This window comes from Nycticebus coucang, chromosome 1 (genome assembly GCF_027406575.1).
Source record: "Nycticebus coucang isolate mNycCou1 chromosome 1, mNycCou1.pri, whole genome shotgun sequence".
NCBI classification, from domain to species: domain Eukaryota; kingdom Metazoa; phylum Chordata; class Mammalia; order Primates; family Lorisidae; genus Nycticebus; species Nycticebus coucang.
Window position 1 is genome coordinate 35,350,056 of NC_069780.1, and position 23,504 is coordinate 35,373,559.

Sequence of the window (23,504 nt, forward strand, 5' to 3'; positions counted from 1 at the left end):
GAATTTTGGAGTTGGAAAGACATCAGAAATCCTGAGGTCCAGCAGTCTCATTAGGAGAGAGCTTAAGTGATGTTCCCAAAGTCACTAGACATTTTGTAGCAGAGCCCAACTTAGAACTAGGTTTTGATGATACAATTAAATAGCAAATTCAAAAATCTAAAATTCAAGCTTTTGGACCAGACTGTCTCCAAAATGAGTGTCCTTGTTTGGTGTCCTGGATTGCAGTTCTATTAACTGAGAGGGTTTTTCTTTCATCTCATTTGATAAAAAGGAGCTTATTAAGGCGGTGCCTGTGGCTCAAAGGAGTAGGGCGCCGGCCCTATATGCCGGAGGTGGCGGGTTCAAACCCAGCCCTGGCCAAAAACTGCAAAAAACAAAAAAAATATATATGTATATTTAAGAAGGAGCTTATTAATTAAAAAAATTAAATCTATAGTTACTATACTACAGACCTAATAGTACAGGTAGCTGCATGCATTTTTGCCACCCACAGAACCTGGTTTGGGACACAGTTTCTTCTGGCATTGGACACTGCCGTTCCCATCACTAGAGGTTACCCTTGTAGTCTGATGGCTCCTTGCTTTCTCTCAGGCTGGCTCTTGACCTCTGCCATCAGCCCAGGGCAAGAAGAGAACTTCACTTAACACGCACTCTGCCCAGAGTTGCCAAATGATTCGGGCCCCTGTCTTAGAAGTGGCAGGGCTCTTTCTTGACCCCTGAATTCCAACAAAGAGCATAACTCAGCCATGTGACTCTCAGCCTGCCAGAGCAAGAGGATGGACACTGCAGCCGTCTTTCTGACTGATGTTTCACAATGCAGTTTTAGCCTAGCAGATAGTCAGAAGGCCTGACCTCTGAATATCCTTTTATCATTTCCAAGGAACTTTTCCCTGCACCATGCTCAGGACCAGAAAGGGATTTTGAACATCATCCTCGTCTTAAACGTGGGAGGTGGAGCATCGCTCTTTCTTCCCAGACTCCGCGTTCTTGCATCCTCAGGTGAGGACAGCTGCTTCCCACAGAAGAGTTGTGTGGTGAGAAGGTCTTGTTAGTCAGGTCCTCTATTTGCGGATACAGGCCAGCTGCTGCTGTTGGCTGCAGGCTATTGTTGAAAACCCAGCCCCTTGGCGACTTGTTTTCCTGTACTGTTTTGGCAGCACTTGTCAGGAGGGAGGGTGAGTCCAGGCAGTGCTGCTGGGCCCTGCTGCTCACCTGGGCTTCTCACCTCCTGACCTTGCCTCCTAACCATGAATCTCTCATGACATTGATAATGACCAGGTTTTTATATCCAGAGAATATTTTTTTTCCTCTCTCCTCTATTTCCTCTTAGTGATAATTTTATTTTTATAATAGAAGTGAAAATCTGAGATTAAAAAGAAAACCATACAATTTATAAAATGTTCAAGATAAGCCTCTGAGTATAGCCATCAGCCAGACTTTAGTTATGTTCAGTAAAATGGAGTTCTTTGAAGGACAATTTTAATGGTTATGAAGATGTCTTTGTAAAATAAGTTATGGCTCTTTAATTTTCATAAGATTCACTGTTAATAACAATATTTTAGGGGAAAAGTGGTTGTTTAACTTCTTCTGACATCAATTGTAAGGTATATCTCCAGCTTAGGAAAGTGTTAAAAAGCGGCACGATGAGGTTCAGGTGGATCCAGGTCTTGGAATTGGGAACTTAGTATACAAATCTTGTCTTGTGAAATGATTCTCCACTGGGTTCTGCTAAATAGCAAGTTTTTGTGACAAACACATCAGCTTTCAGAAACCCATTTGAGATTCAACCACTTATCACTGAGAAGGTAGAGCCAGGATGTTAGTCACGGCTTCTACAACAACACACTAATTAGTGCTTTCTTTATGAATTATGCTGTCCACACATTTGAAACAAGCTTTCTTCTTGTCCCACCTTGATTTTAACATTTCAGTCTAAGTAAGTCTACCAGATACAATGTGTGGCTGTAATTTTTTTTTTTTTTTAACAGAGTGCTGTGGCAGCCTAGCTCACAGCAACTTCAAATACTTGGGCTCAAGCGATTCTCTTGCCTCAGCCTCCCAAGTAGCTGGGACTACAGGTATCTGCCACAATGCTTGGCTATTTAGAGATAGGGTCTGGCTCTTGCTGAGTCTGTCTTGAACTTCTGAGCTCAAGCAGTATACCCACCTCGGTTTCCTAGAGTGCTAAGATTATATATAAGTGTGAGCCACTGTGCCTGGCCTGGTGTTGCTGTAATTTTATGAAACTAATTTCCTTATAAACAGGCATTGACGGTACATAAAAATCTAAAAAATGCCTTAAACAATGGAATCATTGCTGTACTTTCAAGACTATAGTTTGAAAGAACCCATTTCCATGTATAAATTCTAATTTTTAAATTGGCCTCAATGTTCATAATCAGATTTTATGTCTATTTTAGCAATTTTTTTCTTAGATATTATTCTGAACTCTTATCACTGATGCTAATTCTATTCAACATTTTATAAATAAATCACCCGCTGTAGCTGCTGCAGGATTAATCAGTAAAACTAATTAATACCATGGGCTTTGATGCTACACAGACTTGGGTTCTGGTTCAGCCGCACTCTCTTTACCTATGTAACCTAAAGATTTTATTTTTTCTGAACATAAACATAACTGGTAAAGTGGATGTAAGGATGGATCCCCTGTCCTATTAGGTTGCCGAGGATGAAGTGAAACGGTGACTGTGGAGTGGTGCCGAGCATGCTGCCTGCACACGCAGACCCACTGTGAAGGGAGCTGTAGTAACTTAACTATGGGGTCATAGATGGCCCTGAGCAGTTTGCACCTGGGGGAGTGGGATGAAGATGGGGAACAGCTGAGTCTCTTGTAAAGGCATTCCCATAAGTTAAGCTGTTGGGCCACTCAGGCTAAAAAGACGAGTGCAGGATCTCTGTCCTCCACCCCACAGCTGCTTGAGAAGGTCTTTCCTGCCTTCTGAGAGGGAAATGGTCCGTGCTAGTCAGGAATGGGTGGTACACAAGGTCCAGTGGGCTGGAAGGGATGGCTGTCACTCAGGCCAGTTACATTCTATGTATGAAAAGTAGACTAGATGACTTAAGACTCCAGGGGGAAAAAAAAACAAGTGCAGAGGGGAGAAGTTCCCAAAAGTCTCCTAACAGGGTAATTAGAGAAGTAGTGATAGATGAACAGGAGTGGAATTAAACTTCATCCTATTGTAATGTTGTTTTACATGGTCCTGGGGGAGCTTCTAAAGACTTCCTCTGGGGAAAAAAATGTGAGAGTGAGGCCCCACTAAGTCTATTTATTAATTATGTTAGACAAGGGAGCAATAGCAGTTAGGAGCTGACAATTCATTGTCAAGGAGGGCAGAGGCTGATGTAACTTCGACATAAACTTGTCAAGGCAGACAATCCAGGCCTTCAATGGCACCAAGCCTTATTCCTGTACCTACTGGACTATTCTACCCCCAAATGCAGCCTGTCCTCAGGCAAGCAGGTATTAGAAGGGAAACCTCCTTGTAAACAGCTACTTGACTCAGAAATGGCAGGTATGGAAGACAGGAAACTGGGAGGCCTCCAAAACTAGTAGTGGGAGAGAAAGACATTTTTGAAACTCATTCTGGAGCCATGCAGAACTGTGGTTTGCCCTGCTGGGAAGGCAGTATTCCAGAGCCCTACAGCCTCTATAGTGAAGTCATAAGGAAGGGTGATGGGGGAGAGCAACCTATCCCTCCACCACACTGATTTGTAGTTAGGATCAAGGGAGGTGAGTGGAAAAGCCACTGTCTGACCCCAAAGTCTGCACAGTGGGTGGAGATGTCAGGTCATGCAACGCTTGTCTTGGCTTAAGCTGGCTGTCCTATCAGCACCTGCTCCCATGGAGACTGCCCCTACCTGGCACTATGTTCTGCCAAATCATAGGCCCAAGGTAAGAGCATTAATACTTGGTTATTTTCCTATTGTCCTTCCTTTCTTAAGTCTTGTGTATGTGCTGAAGGTTGTCTTTTGCTAGGACAGAGAACTATTAAATAGTTGATGGCATCCTTTATTCAAATTATAGCTAATCCCGAATGCCAGGAGGTCCCCTGAGAAAGGACAGTACCTCTCATTCATGAGATGTGCAATTTGCAGCCCCTGGCCCTCCCCAGTGAACCATGCTCTTCTGGGGACTCTGCACCCCATAGTCCCTGATCACCACCCAAAATCCCCCATCCCTGCCGGCTGGTGAGACCATGCCGGAGAGGTGCTGTTCAGAGAACAGACACCATCATTCTGAGCAATCTGAGGATAAAGGTCACGGTGGATATGATACCAGCCTCTCTCACTAGTCGAAAGCAACTGAAAGTGGGGCCTTCTCACAAGGGCTGCCTGGGTGGGTTTCAGCTCTCCAAGACCAGGCACTGAGGAACGCACAGCCCCAGCTAATTGGAACCCAAGAAGTGACAGCCCGTGGCAGATGCCATCATGTGGCAAACAGATGAGACTGCTCATGAGCACCTCTAGGTGTTGGTTGGCCCGGCTGTGTGACGTGCTCCCGGGTGTCCTGGGGATGAGCGTGGGTGGGCTGGGTGGGCCAGCCTTGCCTCTCTCCCGAGCAGCATCGGGCATCTGACCTCACTGTGAAAGGACCCGTACCCACAATGTCGCCAACTTGTGTGGCTGTTTTACTGGGTTGCCTCATTTGTCTTGCTGGGAAAACAACATCCCAGCATGGAATATAATTGAGTGATTCCATTGAATTCAAATTCTGAGACACATTAAAGATAGAGAAGAGACGATGACTAGACCGCTGATTCCACTGTGAGTGCAAGAGGACGTGTGATGACTTTGAGTCTTTGTATGTCATGTTCTCATTCCATCTGGCAAATACATTTCTTATCAATTTTTCCCACATATTCAATGGAGATAAAAATTTTTTTTTTAAGAATCTCACTGTCGCCCTCAGTAGAGTGCTGTGGTGTCACAGCTCACAGCAACCTCCAGCTCTTGGGCTTAGGCGATTCTCTTGCCTCAGCCTCCCGAGTAGCTGGGACTATAGGTGCCCACCACAACACCTGGCTATTTTTTGTTGCAGTTTGGCTGGGGCCGGGTTCAAACCCGTTACCCTTAGTATATGGTGCCAGCGCCCTACTCACTGAGCCACAGGCGCTGCCCAGAGATAAAAAAATTTAACTTAGCTGTTATAGATTAAGAAAAATATTTAATGAACACATCAGTATAGATGACCCCATAAAGTCCAGACTCCGCTCCTTTTATTAAGTACTTCCCTTATCCTGAGTCCAAAACAGATCTGTTAGTCCTGTTCACCAACTGCTTCGCTGGGCAGAAGAAATGTGCTCGTTTGTTCGATGATTATAGGCAACACAAAATCAAAAATTTTTTTTACATTGCACAAAAAAAAGCATGTTTTCTAGCACATTATAAATCAGTCCAAGAAGAAATTCATTCATTAGTCATTTCCTACCTGCCAGCCTTTCTTTCATTTACTGCTCACCATACTTTAGCAGAAGTCGGTGACGAGGAAATGTGCAGAGGGGTTTAGTGTGCACTGCCCAGCAGTGGACTCCGCTCAGCTCCGTGGGACTCCGTACAGGGCCTTCCCTACTCCCACTGTGCCGCCTTCTTCCAAAAATAAGAACCTACTTTTTAAAGTCTATATTACCATTCAGGGAGAAGGATGCTTGCATGTTGTAACAGATGCAGACAGTAAACAATCTCACAATAAAAAACATTTTTCTGGCATACAGTTATTGAATATAGCCAATGGGCAGGTGCTTAGTGAAAATGTATCAAATGAGTGCCATTATCTCCTTTTCATACAAGTTTACTGTGACCCACAACATTGTGGATGAACAACTTCAGCATTATTTTTTCAATAGCAAGTAAACAGCCAGTTTTCAATTAAATTCTCAAGTTTTACTATATTAATTTTATATAATACATAAATACAGTTTCAGTTGAGGTTGACTCATGCTAATGTTTATTTTAAAGAGCTGCTCTTGGTACACCCTTCCTTCTCCCATTCCCTGAGCCACTTCTGGCTGCAGAGTAAGATTAATGGGAGTCTTCCAGGGAGAGAGTTGCAGAAGTTTACAATAGCAGCTTCCAGAACAATAACCACTAAATGATAGCCAGGAAAACCATCTTTCAATACATCTATAATAAGTGCCATTTTAGTATTAAGATACTTCACTGCAGTTAAATTTTACAGTTTCTATTACAAAGCGGTCAAAATTTTCACGTGTGTGTATCCTCAGAAGTTAAGTTTCATAGTGCAGGTCTTAAAATTCCCCAATCTGCATGTATGGGAGGTAACATTCTGTGGCAGAAGTAGTAAAGGTAATTTGTTAAACAACTACTACATCATGTAAAGTTTTAAGTTTCTCTTTTCTGTCAAAACCGTACATTACTCTCATGAGTTTTCTTTTTTAAAAGGAAAACCACACAGACATCTTGTTATTGCTCATGGTCCTTTATTAGGGGTTTCCATATTGTTGTGGCCTTAGACCAAACGACAGAGGAAAAAATTATCGTATTTAAGACACTGTAGTCATGAAACAGTCAGTGGAAAGGCCCCTTCCAGCTAAAGAGTTAGTTGCCAGCAAACCTAGCAACCAAACAAAAACCAGGAGGAAAACACCCCTTCTTATGAACCAGCATGCCAGCTGTGACCTCAGAGAAGGCTTGGCTCCCAGAAAGGCTGACCCATCCTCTTCTTGGCATGCTATTTAGCTCTGAGGTTGCTGCAGGAAAGGAAGCCAGATCCTCCAAGATCAAACAGAAGAAGTGGCTGGAGGAGTGTCCCTCCCCACAAAGACCCCCTTTGGTCCCTATCTCTAGGACCTAACTGTCCTTCCCCAGAGCTGCTGCTACAGGAAGCAGGATTTGGGCAGAATGGGCTGGGAATGAGCACTGTGCAGTGACATCAAAGTTATTTGGGGGAAATTATTCAGAAAGAAATATAGAAAACTAGGAGGGTACCAAGTTTGTGGAAGGAGCAACTGGCTCAGGCGGTCCAAATAATCCGTTTCTTTCAACATTGTTTAAACTCATTTAGTAGGTCATAAAAATGTAGAGGAGGAATTAAGGCAGAAAAGAATCTCTGGGCGTTAGTCAAGCATTGAGTCTCGAGTATGTACCCTGCTGTGTCTGTGGCCTTGATAACAGACTTCTAATATTACTAATTGCTTTCTTTCTTACATCCAGTTGAGTCAATCAAAGTGTTGGTATAATCTTCTTTTTCTCCAAAAAACAACACTTCCCGTCACCAACTATCCTATTTTGTTGGATTTTTCTAGTTCACTCCCCAAAAGATCATGGCAGCAACTTTAAACAGCTTCAACTACTTGGTTTGTATACATTAAGAAAAGTCAAGAGACGCTTTTCAAATGAAGTTCTGGCTAGGCTTGAATATGAAAACTTTCTAACTAATAGATCCCCTGAACATAATACTTTTTTTTCTTGGTTTAGTACTAAATGAAGAAGAATTGAAGACGTTCCAGAGGATAGTAATGAAAATGATTAAAGAACTGATGATGAAAGGTTCAAGGAAGTGGGATTACTTAGCCCGGAGAAGAGAAATTTGAGGGGTGATTTAATGGCAATCTTCAAGTACAGTATGTGGAGGTTGTTATAAAGTATGGCAGCCAGCTGTTCCCCAGCTGTACTCAGAGTTAAAAGAGGGAGACAGAACTTACATTTCAGCAAGAGAGATTTAAGTTAGAACAGTGATACCAATGGTTCTCAAAGTAATTCAAGGGATAGAAAACCACTGTGGAAGACCATGAAATATTGATGTTTTAAACTTAAAATATATAGTTTTTTACTAAATCAGATACCAACTTATATACTAGTACAACAAAAAGTATAATAAAAGTTTAAGGTAAGATTAGGGAGTGCAAACTCAAGAATGAGAAAATGTTGACTCTGGGGAGATGGACGGAGGTTAAGACCTTTGTTCACTGCTGGGCCCTCATGAGTTGGGGGGACCAATTTGAGAACCAGTGAGCTAAGAGGAGGGATGGTAACTGCAAACTTGCAATGAGCACCACAACCAGAGGGCGGGAGCCCATGAGGAGCTGGAGGTGCTCGGGAAGGAAGAGGCTCACTCCAATCTCAATCCTCGTGACCATCTTTCCTTTGACCCTGGTTTTTTATGTATGCACCTTTACTTGTATGTACTTGTATACATACAAGTAGTTTTGAACATTGTATGCCATGCAGGCAGGGAAGGCGTCCCGCCCAGCAGGGGTGGCCTGTCCCCAGGGCAAGCTGACCAGCAGCACCCCTCTGACAGGGGCAGCTCCTTACCTACAAACCAGCTCCGGCCTGGCCTGTAGATTTAATTCATTACCAACTCTAGAGTATCAGCAGTTTCACTCTTAATCAAATGACACTTTCTTTTTTTAATGTTTTATTACAAAGCTTCTTTTAAAAAATGCTCAGCACGTTAACTCAAACTGGAATGACAAACGTTAGATGACAGTTTGGGGCAAAGGCTGTGCCTTGCTATTTTAAAAAATCGGAACATCAATGCTCATTTTAACAACTGGCATAAAATCCCACTAATTGGCTAACAAAAACAGATACAAATACAGAACATTTAAAGTAATAACAATTCAAGTGCTGGGCTTTTTACAACAAGGGGGTAAGAAGGAAAGAAATGAAAATTCACTGCAAACTAGTCTGTTGGATGCGTGTGTTAAGATTTACTGTTAAAAAAAAAAATCAGAAGAAAAAAGTGAAGTACAACTGCCAATTGCTTCCAACAGAGTGAATGCGACTATTATAATTATTTAGCTCTATTGAACACCTTTTACAAAAAGGGAGAGAAGCCACTATTTGTTACAGGCAATTCGGAGAAGCCAGTTTATTGGATAAGCTATCTTCAGAAAAGGCTTCTTTTCATTTTTATTTCAAACTTTTTGAGACCTTTGAATTTTATTTAAAAGCTCATAGCTAGCAAAATATACAACAAGAAAATTAAAACTAAAAAGTGTAAATTTAAAAAATTCAAGTTTAAAAAAAAGCAAATTTAAGAATGATCCTTTTGCACTGTTAAATAAAAGCTTTAGGAGAAAGGAAGAAAAAAATGAAGACAGAAACAAAGAGGGAACTCTTCCACAAATTCCTCGGCTGGGATGCTGATGGATGTGCTGGCTGCTGGCTCCAGTTGCGCGTGGCAGGCAAATGCAGCCAACGTATTGTCCTTGCCAAAAGGTTACAGGTATGGACGCAAGATGCTCTGGGAAGGGCACGCAGAGATGGGGGGAGAAAAGCTGCTCAGCTGACCCAGGGCCCGCTAGCGTTCTCATGTGCTTTTAAATTTCCTTAAAAGAAAACAAAAAAACTTTTTTATGCTTTATTTTGGAAGTTGGCTCTTGCAGTAGACAAAGGGGGGATTTGGCAGTGATTGTCTTTATGGATCAGCGTCTCTAGCAGTGACCTCAGGGTAAAGTTGGTGTCAATGTTCCTTTGGGGTCGACTGGGCAAGCCGTGGAGACAGTCTAGGTTTTCAACAAGCTTCCATCTCCAGAAGAGGTCCTGGGGTGGCTGCCTTGGCTTTGCACGTTGGGAAAGAGCTTCGTTTTCCACCTCAAGAAGGAACAAATGAAATGCTATTAATTTGCCACAGGCCTTTAAAAGACTGTAACCTTTATTTCACGCAGAACATGTCTTAAGACCTCTACATTTAAATTAATCCATTTTGTTGACTTGGGAATGGCTAAAGTAAATTAGCCCCGTGGTGGCCAAAATTCCTCAGAATCCATTACAGAGTTAAGTGGAATGTACTGAAAATTTTACTTTGGTTCCACATTTATATGTACAGGACATGTTTTGTCCACTCGTGTTCACACTCTGGGGTGTATAAGCCTCTTCATTCATACTTGAGACTTTATTATAATTCTTAAGATTTTTTTTTCCTTCCCAACCACCTAGATCTCTGATGTAAAATGTATTTAAAATTTTGGGTCATGGTAAAGAAACATGTTTGAAAAAAAGCTGTAAGAAATGGCCAAACATGAGTTGGAAAGGCAGGCAACAGTCACGGGAAGGTTTATCATTCCAGAGTGTTGGGTGTTTTTAGTCTACTGTGGGAAGCTACCCTATGACTCTACGTTGGTCTAAGACACAGTCCATTACAAAGTGCCTCACCAGCTGCCAGGATGATGAGCGCCAGCACACTGGACATGTTTGTCCACCCGTGTTCACACTCTGGGCTGTATAAGCCTCTCCATTCACACTTGAGACGTTATTATAATTCTCAAGATTATTTTCCTTCCCAACAACCTAGATCTCTGTTAACCTTGGAAAGTACACTCAGCAAGTATTTTGAAGTAACTGTTGCTAGATACTGGTGTTAATAATGATTTTAAAAAAAAACAAATAAAGGAATCCCTAAATTCCAAGGCCTCTACTGATCTGAGATTTTTTAAAAAGTGATTAAAAATAAAATGTAACGATGTAACAAAAAGAGACAAAGCAAGAGGAAAGTGAAAGCCTGCCGAGTTCTGTCCCTTCCCTCCAGGGAGCACCTGCCTCTGCCGCCCTGGACCTGGAGAAGCTGCCTGCCTCTAGGAGCACAGACACTGGAAGCACCTTCTCACCTGCACCCTCAGCAGCCTCATTTGAATCCCTACTTTTTTAGTGCTTGATTGTGGTTCCCCTGTTATAAGCAGAAGTTTCCTCTTAAAAATTAATTCTAAACAGTGGATTCCCTTATGCATATCAGTAAGTAGAGAGAGAAGAGAAATAAAAGGAAATTTTATTCCCCTTTGATATAGGTGAATAACAGAAACATAACTCTAGATGGCAAGGTAGAGTCTCCAAAGGTGCTTCTCATAGAAGGACAGAGACCTGCAGAGTGGAAACTGTGAGGGGACCTGCCCCACGGGCTGCCGTGGGAGAGGTTGGCCGTACACATTTCATGGGCTTTTGCAAAGCACAGGAAGGACCTGTGAGCATGTCAGTGAGGATGACTATTGTGATTCCCATCAATGCTATCTCCAAGAATGACTGAACTGTGAAGAAATTATTTGAACATCTGTGTAGCCACTAAACAAACAAAAAAACAAGCAAACACAAAATGAGAAGTCAGCCACACAATATTTTCAAATGAGGAGGTCTTCGATGATAAATTTCAATCCCTGTTCTGCAGAATTAACCCTTCCCTGTTTAACAGGAAAACACACAGTAAATTGTTGTGGTATTTTAATTGGACAGGAGTCCAGGGGTACTGATCCTTAACATGGGGGCATCAAAGAGCAACAAAGGACGGAAGACCTGTGCTTTCCAAAGAGAGCCTGGGGTGGGTGCTGAGGGCACACCACAGGTCCATTCCGCTCTACTTCTGCATCACAGACTGCCAAAGGTGTGTCCCTGCGGAGGTTCTCCTGTCGTTCTGACCTGAAAACATTCAGCTTCCCGATGGGGGCCTGGCCTTGAAGTCCTGGACTGGCAACCTGAGACTGTGTTGTGATTCAGAACTAACTGGCTCCCGGCAGCCTGAAATGCTGGCTTGCAGGGAGACAGCCTGTCCCTCTCTTTGCATCAGTCCCCACACCCTACACAGGCAACCCATGAAGTAGTGAGGTGCGGACAACTTCTGTGACCTCCATTCTCAAGCAGGGCCTGCCACCCATATTCTGCAGCACCCTGCACTTCAGATCAGAGTGAGAAGAAAATTTCCTCTCCCTTCTCTCCTTGCCTAATGGTACATTCCCCATATTCCTTTTTGATTTTAAGTGATAACATAATTATTAAAACAGACATGGCTGCCCAGAGATGGCCATTTACCTTGAGGATGATGTCACCTGCCTGGAAAGGATCTCTACATCTTCCATAAAGTCACTGATTTCTATGGTTTCACATTTTCCCACCCATTATTTCATTATTCCAGTGTCATCTTGAAATCCTGAAAAGTTAGCTTCAGGGATCCTCTGTTTAATTGTTTGCCAAGAAAGCAGCTCATTCCCCTCCAGAAATGCTTTCCTAACAGTGTAACTAGTATTTTTTAACATGGCAAAGAAATTCCCTCACTGGTGACACTTTTAAAATACAGGATCAACCAACCCTTACCTCCAAATGGGGGAGAAATGGAGGCCTTGTAGTGTTGCTTTACAGATATAAAACAGGTCCAACTCAGATTCTTTTCAAAAAACCACAGGCATGAGGCTCTGGAGACTAGAGCCTTCCCACATCTAAGGCTTCACTGGGGGGCTGTGGCTGAGGCTGGGCCAGGCCAGGCGCGCCCCAGCACAGCCTAGCCCAGCAGTGAAGTCTGTGCAATCAAAGCCAGCAATTACTGCTCCCACTGAGCCCAGCTTCAAAGGGAGTGGGCCAGCTCCATCTTACATATGTTCAGGCTGGAGTTCCCTCCGCCAGGAGTCACCTACAGGGCCAATTGTACAGTGGATTCCAAGGCAGCAGAAGGCCCCTGCCCCACAACCCTCTGCAACCAACTGGAACCTCTGATGCTTTCCTGGGCCAAATTCCAGTCTTGAAAAATGGAACCAGGAACCCAACTGGGCAGTCACTTACTAAGAGCCCAAGCGATAGAGGTCATTCTAAAGATTTCAAGAGTGGGGCAGCACCTGTGGCTCAAAGGAGTAGGGCACTGGCCCCATATTCTGCAGGTGGTGGGTTCAAACCCAGCCCCAGCCAAAAAATGCAAAAAAAAAAAAAAAAAAGATTTCAAGAATGGGCCTGTTTCTGGGAGACAAACAGCACTGACCCTAGGCCATTAGGTCTGACAGGCCTGACAGAAGTTTAGAAATGGAAAAAGGAGATTCCTTCTCTATAAGCCCAAACAAATGTAAAATTCTACCAAATGCTGGGTGCTGGGCCAGCTCACGGACTTAGGGGTCTGCAGTCTAGCCCCTTCCCAGGCTGTGCTCTAGCTGGAAGGGCCAAGGAAACAAGCCTGTTAGTGAAGCCTGGGGTGGGGGAGAGGAAAGTCTCCAAGGGGGAGGCCCAACCTGTCTGTGCTGGGCTCACGACTTGCTTGGGGTCAGTCAGCTCAAGCTGTCCAGGCCAAGGTAGGGGCAGCACAGCTGCTCTCCAGGCACCAAATGCCCCGCCATCATGTAATTTCACTTCGTTGTTCAGAATTGGTGAAGAAACAAAAAAAAGTGAGTTGGACAAAAGACCTTCCTGCTCCTCCTCACACTCCACTCCCTTGCTACAGCAAGAAACAGGAAACTAAAAATGACTTTAGTTATGACAGAAAATGTGAAAATCACTAATCATTGGTGATTAGTTTTGTGAGAGGCAAATGGAGACATACATTTTAAATACAAAAACAGCCTTACAGCAATGCCAATTGCCTAAGTTTTTCTGCCTGGGGGGAAACTGACAAAAGCCTGTTTGAACTGTGGTATATGTGTACCACGGAGTACTATTTGGCCATTAAAAAAGATGGAGACTTTATATCTGTTGTATTTACCTGCATGGAGCTGGAGAACCTTCTTCTCAGTAAAGTATCACAAGAACGGAAAACCAAGTATCCAACGTACTCAATACTAATATGAAACCAATAGAGAAACTACCAAGAGAGACAAAACACAAGTATATTCAAGTGCAAGGGCAGAGGGGAGGAGGAGTGGGACTGGTAAGCTCTCACCCAATGTGCACAATGTAAGGGTGTACAGCACACCTGCTTCGTGAAGGGCTCAACTACAACTTGAACTGTGCCTTAGAAAAGCAAACAATGTAACCTAATCACTTGTGCCTTCATATTAAACTGAAATTTAAAATAAATAATTTTTTTTAAAAGCCTGTTATTTGGGGGCACAAGCTCTACTTCTGTTACACAACGTCATGTGTGTATGAAGGAAGAGAACAGTCTTCTAGACGCAAACATGGCAGGGCTTGTTTAACCCTGTTATTTTAGTGAGATAGAGACATATGGTCATAAAAGGATTGGCCCAAGGTGACCCCTAGACAGATGTAGTACTGGGCTGCCCTCCAGGCCTCTTTGGTACCACAGGAGTCACAGGCTGGATGATTTCAAGGTGGCTTTGTCTGAGAGAAGCTGGTGAGGAGGAAGGAACACAAATACTGCTTAGCACTGGGACTTGGACCACCTGCATACAATTTCACCTAATCACCACAACAGCTCTGCAGATTCCCACCCATTCTCAGACAAGGAAATCAAAGCTATGTGAAGTTAAATACTTACCAAAGATCATCCAACCAACAGGTGGCAGAAAGAGCTTCATAGCTCTACATACACGCTCTCTCTGCCACACCTTGGAGCTAAATTATCATTCATTTTCTGTTCTTCTTCCTACCTTCCATCTGTCTGTCTGCCCATCACTAGGCAACAGCATTTTATACTGGTGGAAGTGGTCTACACTCCAGAACACTGCAGCCACTCCAACATATTGTGCTCTGTTTGAAAGCAGGATGATCAAGAGAACCAAACACATAAATTAACTTTGAAATTTAAATCTCCTCTAAGATTGGACACATAATTTACAAAAGCTACCTTTGGCTCCTTGGCAATAAACATTACCTACTATCCGAGAAAAAGCAAAAAATAAAAACATGTGTTTAAGAAGGTGAACACTGGAGGGAGGGGTTTGGTAAGTTCCCACCTAACGGGTACGATGCAGGCCTATACCACACTAGCTGGGTGAAGGACTGAACTGCAACTCAGACTCTACCTTAGAAATACAAACAACGTCACCTAATCATACGCACCTTCACATGATCCAAAAAGGAAAACAAAAAAAAGGCAAACACTGAATTTTGTTTCTGCACCTGAACTAGTCCCTTATCCTAGCATTCAACATGAGCCAGTCACAAAGCTCTAAAGCAAAAGACCCCCAGAAGCCAGTGCCAGGTAGGAAGTAGGTCATTCCCCCATCTGTGGGTTCAGGTATTCCAAGGCAAGGCTGATTAAATCTGTGTGGCCTCTTCCCCTGCAGTTATTCCAAGGGAGTCCCCATCAGTTAAATCAGACTCTGTCAATGTCAAGATGACTCTGAGACAGGTCTGTGACTACTTTTTTCTTTTCTTTTCTTTTGAGACAGTCTCACTTTGTTACCCTCAATAGAGTGCTGTGGTGTCATAGCTCACAGTAACCTCAAACTCTTGGGCTCCCGTTATCCCCTTCCCTCAGCCTCCTGAGTAGCTGGGACTTTAGGCCCTGCCACAACACCTGGCTATTTTTAGAGACGGGTCTTGCTTTTGTTCAGGCTGGTCTCAAATTCTTGAGCTTAGGTAAGCCACCCACCAAGACCTCCCTGAGTGCTGGGATTACAGGTATGAGCCACTGTGCTGGTCCAGGCCTGAGACTATTAATGAACGAGTCCGGGGGGATTTCTTTTCGGTAGCTACTGGACCTCTTCCCATCTGTCCAGCCCCTCATATGTCTTCTGTGAGGACAGGTATCCCACCAGCAGGGTGGGCTCTCTAGGTCCTCACTACTGCTGGAGACCTTGGAGAAATGTTCTTGAACAAAGTTTTGAAGAGCACCTAGAAAGCCCACTTCAGTTCTGTAAGCTGGAGGCTGCAAGAGGACAGTGACAGCACATCTGCCCACCTCCAAATCCTCCATCCAGTCCACATTTCTCTCATCTTACTACAAGTTCTCCCACACTAATGATGCTAACTTCACCTTCTACAAGTGAGGCAATGGGGTCAGCGTGCACATTGTCTTTCTTTTCAAGCCAAGTATTTCCATGGTCATCCGGCATTTGTGTGGTTAGGTCTATGTGGTGTAGGGAGGCTGTACACATATGGGTTAGAGTGTGGACTCTGAGGACACCATCCCAGGCTGGTTTTGGATCTTGGCTCCATCAGTTATGACCTGGGTTATCTATTACCTCAGGCACATTACATGGACATGCTGAACCCCAGTTTTCTCCTCTGTAATGGAGATAATAGGCCTCTGCACCTCATCAAGTGCGTTGAGGGGATGGCAGAAGACTGGTGTGCAGACCTAGCAGTCAGAATGGGCGCAGTGAACGTGAGCTACTGCGGTGGCCTGAGACCTGGGGTTCAACATGGGCCTGTGAACCCAGTACTACTGCTCACCTGCTGTGTACCCCCTCAAACAGGGCTGAGGTCTGCCCCTCCCTTGGACAGAGCTGCCACAGAAAGGTAGGGGGTAACTCGGGCAGAGGCATCCATTGGAGAACCTGGGATGTGGCATGTGGGCCATAAACAAGAGTCCCATTTCTGCTGTTCCAACTTCACTTATCGTGTTTGGGGAAGCAAGCAAGATTCATACTATTTACATCTAACTTCTGGCAGAAGATTAAGACCAATGGAGTATTCTGCAAAATAATTAAAATCTGGCTTATAAAACAGAAGGTCTCCAGAAGCACTATGCTAGCTGAGAAAAAATACTCTCAAGGGTAAGGGGGCAGCAGAAAACAAAAAATGTTATGTTTCAGAGAAGGTACCTAAACATTTAGAAAATTTCAGGCCAGGTATGAATTAAATCTGGAGCAAAAACATGAGAAGTATTCTTCAACTGAAATGCTTTTAATTTATTCTGTCAAAAGAATACAGCCACTCCCCTAAAGCTGGAAGACAGCTATCAGCAGAAGCACTTCCCGAGTCTGGAGTTCAGTCACCCGGCAGCGTCAGGAAAAACACAGCTGAGGAAACGGAAGTTCACAAGCCTCAAGGTATCACAGTAATGTCATGAAATTAATGCACAAAACAACACATTTTACCCCTCTTTAACAGAGCACTCTCTATACCCTCAGATCCTGTTTAACTTTTAATTTTATGTATTATTCAATTAAGCTTCATTTTTCTGGTTCCTAAATCCACACAGCAGATTGGGAGAAACGCAGTACTGTGGGGGAGAGGTATAGTCCCAAACAGGAAAGGAAGACACACAAGAGAATGATAAAAAGCAGTTTCTTAAAATTCCACATTATTTGGGAGCATTTAGAACAAATAGTGGCAGACTGCTACACCCCTTGTAGCACACACTACATGTTATATGCATGGTAAAATGATGGCAGGAGGTAGTAAGAAATACTTAATTTAACTTCAGTGTACTCTGCTGAAGACAGAGTTGCATCTGAAAGTGTTTTTTTTTTTTGTTTTTTTTTTTTCCTAAAGATAAGTCTTACTTTGTCACCCTGAAACCTTGGGTACAGTGCTGTGGTGTCATAGCTCACAGGAACTTAAAGTGATCCTCTTGCCTCAGCCTCCCAAGTACCTGGGACTACAGGCACCCACACAAGGCAGGCTATGTTTTAGAGATGGGATCTTGCTCTTATTCAGGCTGGTCTCAAACTCCTAAGTTCAGGCAATCCACCTGCCTCGGCCTCCCACAGTGCTAGGATTACAGGCATGAGCCATTGTGCCCAGCTTCCAAAAGTGTTGTTTTTTTTTTTTTTTTAATTACATATGTTGATGCTTAAAGATGTAAACCTAGTTCTCTGAGAACTTACCTATCCAGAAGGGCTCATTGCCACACAGTTCCACATAGCTCAGTGAAAAAAACGTTTCATTAAACAAAACTTGTCCAAAATAATCATTTTATCCAGTGAGTTATTTTAGTGCATTGATCTTAATTCCATGTGCTTTCATGAGCAACACTAAACATGAAGCATCTCCAAAAGGTCTTCACAAGCCTCATGCCCTTCTCTCCTTCTCTCCCTCTCTTGTTACTTTTTTAAACAGCATCGGATCAACCTGACCAGCTCAGAGTCTACTCCATTTCTGCTTCTCAAAGAAATGTGCACACAATTCTAGCTCTTTTTATTATTAAGGAGAGAAAAGAGAATTAATGACAAGCAACTGCAACAGACATGTTATAAACTCTTGCCATGTATATAGAGAAACATCTCCCAATTTCTTCAGTAACATGCAGCTGTCTAGATGAAACTGCCCTGTGTGATTATCTCACAAGCCCAAGTGATCAGCTCAGAGCCTGCCTCCCCTTTCAACTATTCCAGCTCCAACCCACCAAGGTTAAGCAGTGAGCCGCTGAGGGCGGTTCTGTACCATGTGACCTTTTCTTACAGCCACAGTTAGTTGACTGGGGATTAGGGTAGAAGTTTGAGCAAAGGAGGGCTAACCAGAATCCCTTCTTTGGAATTTGAAAGAATTTTCCTCTCTCTGAGAGACTGATAATGTAACAACATGTAAACTTGGGGGCTCTAGACATACGGCTCAAAGAACTGAGGATGCCAATCTGCAGGAGGGCAGCTGGAAGTGACTTTCTGGGAGGGACAGATCTCAGAGGCAGGAAAAGCATTTGAATAGCTATCCCAGGGAATCTTCTAGCACTTTCCTTGGCCCAAATTCACTATTATCCTTGGATTCCGTAAGAAGCCCCTGTATCTTAAAAATACATTTCCCTTTCTCCTTAAACTAGCATTGAGTTGCTTCCTGCCCTTGTGATCCAAAGGCTCCCATGCGTGCATCTAAGAGTCAGAATTTGAAAAACTGCAGTTCACACGTGATTTAGGCTAGCCACACCATGCCATTATGTTGCCATTGCTATTTAAGACAGTGTGACCAAGCCTGAGCTTACCAGTCAGATGTCTGAATTTTCTAAGGAATATTCTAGTCAAGTGTTATTGCCTCATGAATTCTCTACAAGATTTCCACTCATTTGTGATGAATGGAGCAGGGATTTGCGGACAAAGGCATAATAAGAGGATGAGGAAGGAAGAAAGGTAGGCCGTCTGTAGACTGGAGGGCTGTGTGGGAGCCTCTCCAGGTCACAGAGATTGCTATCTCCTAGGCAGAGTGAATTGAGATCCCAGAAAGACAAATGACAAGCCAGCAGTCACTTCCTTAGCATCGCATCTTAGCATGGTGGTAAAATAGCAGCACAAGGTCCCCCACTGGGCTGGACACCGTTTTAAGGACCACTGCAGGCCAGGCACTGGGCAAGCTGAGCAAGCTGCAGAGGTTTTCCTAGGAGATGTCGACTTGGGCCCCGGAGGAGCTGCATAGCCACATGCTGCCATGGCTGCTATGTGACACTTGTTTCTCCCCAACCTGACAGTTCCCCACTCTCAAACTTGGGCTCCCTTCTCTGGAGTTCTGCACATCTTGTGCTTGTTCTGCTTGTTCAGTAACAATTCTAGGTCAGGTGCTTTCTAAGTATGATATAAAGCATATAAAGCATCGTACTTTCTAAGTATGATATAAAAAGATGAAGAATGGAAAACAGGATGTCTTTTTTTTAGGCAGAGTCTTACTATGTTGCCCTCGGTAGAGTGTTGTGGTGTCACAGCTCATAGCAACCTCAAACTCTTGGGCTAAAGTGATTCTCTTGCCTCAGCCTCCCAAGTAGCTGGGACTATAGGCACCTGCCACAACACCCGGCTATTTTTTTGTTGTAGTTGTCATTGTTGTTTGGCAGGCCCTGGCTGGATTCAAACCCGCTAGCTCTGATGTATATGGCTGGCACCTTGGTAGCTTGAACTATAGGCTCCAAGCCCAGCAACTTTTGTTGTTGTTGTTGTTGTTGTCATTGTTGTTTAGCAGGCCTGGGCCAGGTTTGAACCCACCAGCCTGGGTCCATGTGGTTGCTGCCCTAACCACTGAGCTATGGGTGCCAAGACGTGGATGTCATTTTTTTTTTTACTTTCTAGCTATCAAAGCTTCATTTTTCACTTTGGAGACTTTGGATAAGCCTTTTCTCCAATTGCCTGCAACTTCCTTTTAATTTTACTATTTTTTTAAGGGCGTGGCTTTGTTTTCTCAGCATGACAACCTAGAAGCTTACTAATAGGTAATGTTGGTGACTACATTTGCACTTGTGGAAAAGAATTCAAAGCACAGATGAGGTAAAAGTATCAAACTTACTGGGTGGCACCTGTGGCTCAGTGAGTAGGGCGCCAGTGCCATACACCGAGGGTGGCAGGTTCAAACCTGACCCTGGCCAAATGGCAACAACAACAACAACAACAAAAAAAAAATGTCAAACTTACTAGGATGAGTTTCAAAATTATAGGAAAATAAATGTTTTTCCTCAACTAGACCATCGAATGCATTTAGAACACTCCCAGGCTAAGTCTTGGGCTTTAGGCAGGCGTGCTAGAGCTTCAGGGCTGCGGGCCTCTTGCCGATTCTGATGCTATCTCTATCCCTACTCTGCAACTGGACATCTGCAGGGTGTCTTCAAGGACTCAGGAGCACCTCAGTGGGCTCTCAAACACCACAATCAACCAAAACACCTGACCAATTTTTTTTTAAGATTTAAATCCAAGTGTGGCACAATTAACTACTTGTTCTATACTGTGCTTGGCAATGACCTCTCCTGCACATCTCTTGGAAGGGATGTGGAAATAAAGGCTTAAGTTTTTATTTAATAAAAAACATATTTTAATTTTTCATTTAGTTTAGCAAGTCTATGAAATAAAAATTATGTCAAAGCCAAAAACATAGTGTAGGTGAGTGTGTCTATGAGTTGAGCGTGTGTGTCTAGAGTGTTTGTCCACCTCCTAAAAGTAGATTATTTCTATTTTTAAGCTAATCTTTGAGATTATGTAACCAAAGGAAATATAATGAAATATCTAATAATATCTTATCTATATAATTTTAAAATGGTAGGCTTTTCATATTTGTTTTACTAAAGTAAATATTAATAAGCCAATTTAGAAAGTATTTTACTTAAACTCAGTAATAACTTTCTCCAGCATTTCAAAAATTCTAATTCTTTGCTTCTTTTATTTCTTATGAATCTTAAGTCAGGGGATAAAAAGGGAGTTCCATATTTGATAATAATTTCTAACTTCTGACAAACTCTTGAGGTGATACTCCAGATCAAGCATATATAATACTAGAAACTCACAGCAACTCAATCCCCAGGCTATCAAACCCAGTCATTCTCTCAACAACCTTGTAGCTCAAGTGTTATGTACTCTGGGAGGCCTTTTCTGATCTCACTGAGTTACATGTTTCTTATTCCCTTTATTTTTATATAATGCACTGTACTCACCTCCTTCACAGAATAAAACATTTTATAATTAACAATCTCTCTGCTTATATCTTCTTTCCCTGGAAGTGCCAATAGGAAGGGACAGAGTCTCATTTAGCAAGGGCCTCCACTGCCTAACACATGTGACCTCTAGCACTTGGGTATTTGTGAAGTAAATAAACAAACAACTGGTGCTCACAACACTGTCCTTCCGGCTGCACACAGGAAGTAGGTACCCTCTCATCCCCAGAGGCTGTGGGCTCCCAGCATTCCCTCAAATGATGTTAGTCCAAAAAGCAAAAAGCATGAAATCTGGCTTCCTTGTAAGATCCCTGACTCTAAAGACCACTTACAACCTGGAGGAATGTTTTTGTGGATACCATTTCTTTCTTTCTTTCTTTTTTTTTTTTTTTTTTTGCAGTTTTTGGCCAGGGCTGGGTTTGAACCTGCCATCTCTGGCATACGGAGCCAGCGCCCTACTCCTTTGAGCCACAGGCGGATATGCCCCTGTGGATACCATTTCTAATTATCCTAAAAGTTGTTCCACAGTGTTGACTCTGGGTTAATAGTAATTTCTTTGATTCAATGTGCTTCACCAGAATGAGTATTTATGATGCTCAAAAGTAAAAACACAGGGGAGACAGGAACGCAGTTGGATGTAAGAGGAACTACTTATGGTGCCAGCTTTCTACATTGAACAGCATGAAGCAACTGCAATGGCGTTTCCCACCAGAGGAACCCTCACTACTCTGAACTAGTGTGGACTGACAAACTTATTAGGCAATCCCTACTAGTAAGGAAAAGACTCTTCTCAGTGAACCAAAAAAGAATATCCCTCTATATGGGTTTTATCTAAGGCTTTCAATTTTTTTCCTTTGGCTTTCCTTTTACTCGGCAACCTCCCTTCAGAAGTGAAAACTAGTTGTGTGAAATTTCATATCACACTCTTCGTAGGACTGGTTCAAATCAAATAATATCTGTCTTTGGCTTGTTTCTAAGGTGAAGTCAGCACTAGTGTGAACATAGTCCCCGGCAAACAAGAAGCCAAGTTATCACTTCAGTGGAAAATCAAACCCCCAAACTAGAGGTGTTTCTAGTATCCCAGGTCACGAATGAGGCAGCCATTCTAGGGAGGAGAAAGGGGCGAGGCAGGTGATCTGTACAGGAACTGAAGAACAACCATATCATGTACAAGTCACCTTGGAGTTACACGGAACCACTCAAACACAGAATGAGGACTACAAATTAGTAAATATAAGAGAGCACTGCATCCCTTTAATAACACTGGGAGGCAGTGCAGACCATGCAAGAGCCAAGCCGACCAGAAACTTGGACTGGAGAGAGGGGCAGAGACGGGATCTAGAGGCCACGAGGCGCAATGGCTCACACTGGAGAAGCCAGAGGTCAGGAGACTTTAAGCGACCTGTTCCAGTTTGCACAGTTTGCATGGGGGTAAGCTGAGAGACTGGGTGTCCTCAATCCCACACACATCACTCTGTTTCCTTCTTTCTTTCATTTCTTTGCCACTGTTCTGCTCCAGAACAGAATGCCCCTCCATTCTGTTCCTTCTGAGAGTCACCTCCTCAGAGGACCCTTTCCTGACTGACCCCACAACCTAAAGCAGACCCCCAAGTCACTCCTATTTTGCTTTTATTGCAGCACATATTTTTCCTGTTTATTTTTTATCACCTACCTCACTGCAATGTAATAAGCACCATGAGAGGAGGGACCTTCTTTCTCACCCAACACTGCATTTCCAAGTCTTACAGGTTTCTACCGAACATTTCATTAGGTTCTCAGTAAATGCCGAATGACAACTAAACAAAAGTCACACACAGAACAGTTTCTGAATACCCAAAACAAAATAAAGGGCGGGTGGGCTGGGGAGTATCATCATTCCTAATCCACTGAAATCTTTATGAATGTGAATCTGAGTTCCTCTCTACTCTAAAATTCTTATCAAATGACTGTCAGATCTGCTCTCCAAACGAGGATAGTAACTTCAAAGGCAACACGACTGATCTGAGAATGACCGGGGATGGCAGGAGCCTCGCTCAGCACTGGGTGACTTGGGGAGAGTGGTGGCAGTGGGGGTGGAGGTGAGGTTTGTTTTCATTTTTGTTTTACTTGTATACGGTAGAGGAACACCATAACCTTTAGGAAAAATAAGTGACAAGAGAGAAAGCACACTGACAGCCGTGACTTTCTTTTTTTTTTAAGAGCTATTTGGGATACATTTTAGCACAAAAATCTACCCAGCCTCATGTTTTACATCTAAAATAATGTTAATCATAAAGAACATTAAATTGAATACCAAAATTATGGATTAGAGAATACATTTTTTGCATGATTTTTATTTATTTATTATTTTTTTTTTAGAGACAGAGCCTCACTTTATCACCCTCAGTAGAGTGCTGTGGCGTCACAGCTCACAGCAACCTCCAACTCTTGGGCTTAGGAGGTTCTCTTGCCTCAGCCTTCCAAGAAGCTGGGACTACAGGTGCCCACCACAATGCCCAGCTATTTTTTTGTTGTTGCAGTTTGGCCAGGGCTGGGTTTGAACCCGCGGCCCTCGATATATGGGGGCCAGCACCCTACCCACTGAGCCACA

At 43.3% G+C, this 23,504-nt stretch overlaps 1 protein-coding gene across 5 annotated transcripts in view; it reads right to left on the minus strand.

Annotated features, from left to right (window-relative positions):
* Positions 1-8,161: 8,161 nt before the first annotated feature.
* The window catches only part of LEF1 (lymphoid enhancer binding factor 1), a 126,372-nt gene continuing 111,029 nt past the window's right edge, over positions 8,162-23,504 (minus strand). For 4 of the 5 annotated variants that reach the window (XM_053563599.1, XM_053563362.1, XM_053563517.1 and 1 more), the window contains one exon: positions 8,163-9,579. In XM_053563599.1, coding sequence (XP_053419574.1) covers positions 9,500-9,579 — 80 coding nt within the window. In that variant the 3' untranslated portion in view covers positions 8,163-9,499. Of the gene's footprint in view, positions 9,580-23,504 lie in introns of all 5 variants that reach the window. The other variant, XM_053563671.1, reaches the window with a different exon arrangement.